The 7,362-nt window shown below is 43.1% G+C and overlaps 1 protein-coding gene across 1 annotated transcript; it reads left to right on the forward strand.

Moving 5' to 3' along the window:
* The first annotated feature begins 4,038 nt into the window (after positions 1–4,038).
* On the forward strand, positions 4,039–5,744 carry LOC308392114 (mixed lineage kinase domain-like protein). Its single transcript, XM_080874981.1, has 2 exons — positions 4,039–4,159; positions 4,737–5,744. The coding sequence occupies exon 2, from the start codon at positions 4,743–4,745 to the stop codon at positions 5,400–5,402; it is 660 nt and encodes a 219-aa protein (XP_080731107.1). The 5' UTR covers positions 4,039–4,159; positions 4,737–4,742; the 3' UTR covers positions 5,403–5,744.
* Positions 5,745–7,362: the final 1,618 nt, after the last annotated feature.

The raw sequence follows: 7,362 nt of genomic DNA on the forward strand, positions 1-7,362 counted from the left end.
TTTACGGTACAACAGGTATCATTTACCGTAATACCTGTTATATGCACGCGTGATACACAATAATAACACATAATAACCAATCAGACATATTCATCAGGTAACATGAGAACATTCACTGCCTGGAACAGCGTATGGATGCTAGGGCTCCGGTGCACCGTCAGCCTCAGAATCTCCAGCTACTGGCTGCTGTGCTGCTGTAGATGGAGGGCAACCAGCTATGTGATGGTGATTAACTTATTCACCACAAGGTGTCACTGCTGTGCTTCCCAACAACACTCACGCTACAAGGTAAGAGTCCCCTTTGTTGTGTCAGTTAGTGATGGAGACATATACAGGTATTTGCAGCAAACTATAATTGATTGTTCTTCTCTCCTAACTTCAGTGCAGCTTGTAGAATAAAAATATAAATGAAACTGTTAACATTAAAGCTAACAGCTGGCTGCTTTCACCTTTACTTTGTGCTACATTCCTGTTCATCAAAACATCATTGCAGACAAATAAGGTCTCCATGTACCTGACCTGAGTGCATCTCTTAGAAACAAAATATCACCTCTCATTCTATTGGCTGTACCTTCCAGTGTTGGGTAAGTTACTTTAAATTAGTAACTTAGTTACATTACTAGTTACTTCTATCAAAAGTAACTCAGTTACTTCAAGTTACTCGTTACTTTCAGAGTAACTAGTTACTAGGGAAAGTAACTTTGGTTTTACTCAGAATTCTCTTGTTAATGTGTTGCTTCCGTAACTGGATACCCAGCCAGACTGTCAGTCTTCTAGCTTGCTTACTTGCCACAGTGCACTGTGCCACCTACCAATAGAAAGGAAAAAAATAATGTGCACATTTCCACGAGAGAAATCCCACGCCTGATTCTATCCTATCCTGCTTTTTACATCCAACACAAAAACTGCAGTCGTGGTGCTTTCGATTGTACTCAGAACTCAGAAATTCTGCCTTCTGAATAGGAAGATGTAGGTAACACCAGACTGCAGATGAGCTGCTTACAGGGCTGGACTGGGACAAAAAATCGGCCCGGGCATTTTGACTAGAGACCGGCCCACCATTATAGGAAAAATCATAAAGCCTTTGAATGAAAATAAACCCTGTTGTGACAGTGATGTGCACTGTTCTGATGGTATATATGCATCAATCTATCAATCGTTTGTTGTAAGACTCAGATAATTATTTTTTTAAAAGCGAGACATTTTAAATGATAATAAGAAAGAAAAGTATTTCTTTGTGCCCCCCTCTCCCTGTTAATGCCCTACATGGCCCCCTGGCAGCACTTTGCTAGACCCGCCCCTGCACAGTTACCAGCTGTCAGCTACTTAGAAAAGGATCCTGGTGTTATTTGTCTCTCAGAAACAGTTCATAACTTCAACTCATTCCTGTCACCTAAAAGGTAAACCTGTTTCTCCATCACCTGTTCAGCTCTGATGGTTCAGTAAGGACATCTCCTGGTTTCATCTTCATGTTTCCCTCTCACCACATATCCAAACCCACACCATGACCAGCAGCTTTACAGCTGTGGCTCCAGCAAACATCATGTCACGGTTCTGGGTCCGTTGGACCCAGTATTTTGAGTTTATTATGTTTTGGTTTATTTCTGCTTCATGGATTGTTTTCTTCTCGTAGATGATAATTATTATTAGTTTCTTGTTTCTGTTTATCCGTGCTTAAGGATTTGTTCTCAGTTATATCTCACGTTTAGTTTAGTTCAGGTTCCATGTGTCATTCTGTCTGTCTCTCAGTGTAAAGTCTGCATGCTTGTTCAGTAATTCATGTTTCCTGTTTTATTGTGAAAGTCTTTGTCTTATGTTAGTGTGTGCAGCTTAGCTCCCCCGTCTCGTTAGCCCTGATCTCTCCCAGCTGTGTCTCCCTCCTGTTGCCGATTCCCCCGTTACTACCCTGTGTATATAAGCCCTGTGTTTTCCCATGCTCAGTGTCGTGTTGTACCCTCAGAATTATGCCTGTGTGTCCTTGGTCTCAGTGTTCCATCCTCACTCCATGTTTGTTTTTCTGCCAGCAATAAAGCTGAGGTTTTTTGAGTTTCACGTTTGTGTCTGAGTCCTGCCTTTGGATCCTCCTCTCCGCCCTCCCGCACACAGAGCCCTGACACATCAGCTGATACTAGAAATTAATATTAAATAAATTCTAACAACAGCTGATCAAGCTCAAACGTGCTGCTGTTGTTTATCAGCTGGTTTCCTCTTTCTGGCGCAAAGTGGAGATAAACAAACAAGAGAGAAAAGCCGATAAGCTGATCATTGATCAGTTTCATGATTGAAGTAGAAACAGGAGAGGGAGGGGGGGCGAAGAAGAGTCAGCTGACAGTGTAAAGACGCAGAAAAACTCCAGCTTTGTGTCTTTTTCATTGTAGCTGAAGTCCGGGACAAACTGTTCCTTTTCAGCTCAACACGAAACCCGTAATAATTTCTCTGAATACGAGACGATTCCGTTTTTTACAGGACGGTTGGAAACTCTAATAATTAACCGTATGAACAAAATAAAGTTCAACATCATTAACTTCATAGCACCACCCAGCTGTATAGAAACCCTGTCATGCTAGCTAGTATGCAGTACGAAAAAGTCAGCACAGCTAAAATAAACTCCACCTAAACTTGGTTCATATCTGACCCAGAGAGACTGCAGGTCATAACTTCTTACCTGAAGTTCAGTTCACCTGACACTCTCGGACCAGCGGCTGCTTCGGGTCTCTCCTCTTGTCTCCCCTTTCCCTCCTCCACCTGCTGCCTCCACCACTTGCTAATGTTATTGAATCTGTGGAAGCTCCGCGACAGCCACCACACGAACGAATAACGTGCCTATCTAAATCCCAGTAACGAGTAACGCGTTCCTGGTTTTGGCATAATAACTAGTTACCGTGCTACTTACCACAATAATAACGTAGTTACTGTAACGCGTTACTTAATAACGCGTTAGTCCCAACACTGGTACCTTCATGATGTAAACAATGACGTGCATGCAGCGCAGGTATCGCCTCCAACTGTGCAGCCTTACTGGGTTTGCTGTGAAATATTTAAAGAGATCAAATATTTGCCGCTCACATCAAACTGGACTCTATGAACTAGAATTAGTTCAAAAACAATTGGTTAACATTTCTGTTTTTACATTTACGATTACCAACACACACCACAGAAACGTCTTTTCACAGAGGGCCACTTCCTGTGTGGATGAAGCAAACCGACAGCAGGCAGTTGTGATTCGCTGGCTGTGACTCACCTGAAGCGTTACAGGCCTCTCTGCTTGGACTGTTGGGCTGAGGCTCACCTGGGTCAGGATTGGACCGTCTGTGCTCAGAACATCGGCTCACTCTGATTCAATTCATGTCAGAACAAAACCAAGAACAGCTGGGTGGTAACTAAGTACAAAATACTTAAGCATTCCAGGTATCCGTGCTTTACTTTGAAGTATTCTGCTGATAATAAACGGGGCTAACGCAGATCGTTGTGTCTGTTGCTGTACGTCAGCACAGAGATGTTTCAGATAAATCACCTAAAAAACTCACAAGAATGAAATTGACATTCATTTTCCTCAACACCTGAGCAGCAACACTTGTGACCTCCACTGACTGGTAAATACCCAAACTCTTTACTCCTCTGCTCCTGTACGATGGGAGATTTTACCCTGGAGTCATCTTTGTTAAAACCAGCAGCAGTTTAATATTTTTAACTATGCTTTGAAAGTGTTTTCTTCAAATGGGAATTTAGAGTTGAAACGTGTTGTATTCAGCAGCCAGAGGCTAAATCCTGCCCTTCACTAACTTTAATACATTTTGACCTACATTGAACGAGACCGAAATCATAGTCTTTGGTAGTCACACTCCGCTAAACCAGTTAGCTGATGCCCTAGGCCCTCTCGCTAGCCATCTCTCGCCCACTGTAAGAAACCTGTGAGTGTTCCTGGAGGGCTCTTTTAAACTTGAGAAACAGGTCTCCACTGTGGTAAAAAACAGCTTTTACCAGTTGCGTCAGATATCCAAAGCAAAGCCGTTCCTTCCTTTAAAAGATCTTGAAAAGCTTGTCCACGCATTTATTACATCCAGATCGGACTACTGTAACTCCCTCTACTCGGGCCTCCAACACTCCTCTCTTTGCCGGCTTCAGTTAATTCAAAATGCAGCTGCGCGTCTTTTAACAGGTACAAGAATTCATGAACACATAACTCCAATGTTAGCCAAATTACATTGGCTCCCTGTTAAATATCGCAAAGATTTTAAAATTCTTTTGTTCACTTTTAATATTCTGAATAATTTAGCGCCCAGCTATCTGAACTACTCCACTCATACAATCCCAACAGAGCAGATCGTCCAATCACAGGCTCCTAGCACAACCTAGGTCTCGAATGAAGTCGAGAGGTGACCGGGCCTTTGCATCCGTGGCACCCAGACTCTGGAATAACCTCCCTGTTCATGTTCGTACTGCCGAGTCGATCCAGTCTTTTAAATCACGTCTTAAAACTTATCTTTTTACTTTGGCTTTTGATTCTAACTAGTTGGTCTAGCTTGTTGTGTTGTTACCTATTGTTTGTTGTCCTGTTTTATTGTTTGTTTTAATTGTCTCATGCTTATACTGACTGTGAAGCACTATGGTCAACACTGTTGTTTTAATATGTGCTATATAAATAAATTTCGATTTGATTTTGATTTGAATTCAGTCTAGTTAAGTTTACTTCTCCATGGCACCGTTACAGTTCTGTTACCTTTCTTTCCTTACAGTTCACCATGGATAAGCTGGTCTCCGAACTTTTCGGCCTCTGCCCAACCATCATCGAGATGTATGACAATATGAAGAACAATGACGAACGCTGCAGGCGGATTGCTGACAGGGTCAGAGCTTTGGAGGGACTGGTTTTAACCGTCAAAGAAAGGGGATCAGGCAGAAACTCTGGCGCTGTGGAGAAAGCGCTGAAGGAACTCCACACCATCTTGAAACATGCTGAGAAACTGGTGTCAAAATTCTCAAAAAATAATCGGCTTAAGCAGTTCATGATGTCAGGCAGCATTGGAGCAAAGTTCAGCGAGGTGAACCAAAGACTCACTGAGAACTTCCAGATGCTTTCTGGAGCTCTGCAGGTTGAGCAGAGCGACATACTGCACAAGGTGTATGAAACTGTTTTAGGGCGCCCCTACACACCACTGCCTAACCCCCCATGTCCTACGTTTTCCCCAGCAGCACCGCCTATCCCCTCTCCTCCCGTGCCTGCCGCCTACATCATGGCACCCATGCGGGCTTCGACGCCTGTTCTGGCCCAGCCTTTCTGCAAAACTACAACAGTTCGCGTTCTTGTCTCCAATAACATGCCCCCGATGCCCGTCATTAGGACCATCAGCCCTGTTTCTGTCGTCAGAACTGTTTCACCGATGGGTTTTCGGCTCTACTAGTTTGGCCAGTCGCTTTGCATGATTTGTGATCAATAATAATCCCTATTTAATCCTCATGGGCCTTCATTCCTCCTGGAAGGTCTTCTTGACTGGGAAGCTGTGAAGGTAACTTTCATTCTCGAGAAATTCTTTTGTAAAAGAAATACTACTTTTTTTCACGATTAAATAGATTTGAGAGGGATTCAAAAACAAACAATTTTAATAAAGTTTTGTGAAACAATGAAATTATTCCTTGCTGAAATGAGTGCACACATATTTATTCTCTTTCACATTGTTATGTAATTTGTGTCCTCTTGTCCTAGTGCTAAATGAATCTCTAATAAATCAAGGAGCCTATGTGTGTCTGTGTGGTTTTCATCTAATTTAACAATCGTTCATCTGATCTGCTTCAAACTGTGCAGTCTGAGGATGCAGCGTGGTGATCAACAGTCATGTCATGGTCCTGCGGCCATGACTCAGTGACTTTGTGTTTATGTTCTTTATTGTTATTATTCTCTTTATTATTCTTGGGCTGTTTTGGGATGGTTTGTGTTTTGGGATTTTAGATACTGGGTTTTGGGTTTGTGCTCCCTCTGTTGGTCCCTGGTGTTAGTGTTCCCCTGTCTCGTCAGGTTAATCAGGTCCAGCTGTGTCTCCCACCTGTGTGTGATTTCCCAGTGTCTCTTTGTGTACTTATAGTGTGTGTTTTCCTCTGCTCCTCGTCGCGTCGTCTGTGTTCATACCCTGTGAAATCCCCTGCGTGCTCTCCCTGCTGTTCTCCCTTCATGTTCAGGTTTGCCACTCCTTTGTGTAGTTTCACCCAGTTTAGTTCATCCTTAGTTCTGTTTTGCCATCTCCACTTTATGTTTGATATTGTCAATAAATCGCCTTCACATCTGAGTAAGTGCTGAATTTGAGTCCTCCTTTCCACTCTTCACACGGCCGCTGCCCCGGACCGTGACAAGTCATTGGCTAATAACGTAGCACTACACCCTCTCGTCCAATCGCATAAGCCCATGAAATGTCCCCTGGCTTCACGGACAGGGTTTACGTTGGAATAAGTTGGACAAATCTTTTAAAAGTTGCCAAGAAATATCTCCCACTAATGTTTCTGTCGCATCGGTGAGCTGAAACGCCAAACTAGTCGGATCGAGTGTTCAGCTGTTGCAGAGAAACACTGAGCCGGATGAAAAACCTTTCCTGCGTTTCTGTTTTCTTCTTCTTTTCTGGAATTAAAATTCACAGTGAAAACACCACAAAGATCAAGAATAATACATTCGTAGGACTTTTATACTTTTACACATCACATATAAATCAAGTTGAAGAATGAAGCACATCATGAGCTAGTTAATTATAATAATCTCAAATATTTTAAACTTTGTGATTTCAGAGGTTTAACAAAGTTTCCTATAATGTGTGGTCTGATCTTCATTGCAGGACACAGTAGAACGTGTTATTTTCTTGGGCTGAATTTGATGCCACTCCTTTCTGTGTCTCCTCCAGTGTCTCCTCCTGCTCTGCTAATTTTGCCTCCAGCTTGGACATTTTTTTCTCGTTTATCCAGCTTCATCTCCCGATCGATGTGTAGAGCCCCAGACAGCGATATGTAGTCATCAGTGAGGCTCTTGTTCAGATTTTCAAACTCTTCCACATCTGATTCATCTTGTGAGCCTCTGTGAATTTGATGTTCAGTAGTTCAGCTTTCTGCAAAGTCTCTAGGAAATTCTCCAGAGCTTTTTTCACATCAGACAGCTGAACTTCCTTCCTCTGGTCGAGGAAAAACACCAGTTTCCACAGAGCTTCAAGTCTTTTCACGACGAGGGGAGCCTGGATCTCCAACTTCCTAACTGGCAGACCACAGGCAGTAAGGATGGGCGGACATGTCTCAGCCTCCACCACTCTCAGCACTGGAGCCCCCCAGGGGTGTGTTCTGAGCCCCCTGCTGTACTCTTTGTACACATATGACTGTGTGGCCACTACC

Source organism: Rhamphochromis sp. 'chilingali' (genome assembly GCF_963969265.1).
Source record: "Rhamphochromis sp. 'chilingali' genome assembly, chromosome: 2".
Classification (NCBI taxonomy): Eukaryota; Metazoa; Chordata; class Actinopteri; order Cichliformes; family Cichlidae; genus Rhamphochromis; species Rhamphochromis sp. 'chilingali'.

Coding starts and splice junctions, on each gene's coding strand:
- LOC308392114 (XM_080874981.1), top strand. CDS start 4,743: ATGGATAAGCTGGTCTCCGAACTTTTCGGCCTCTGCCCAACCATCATC.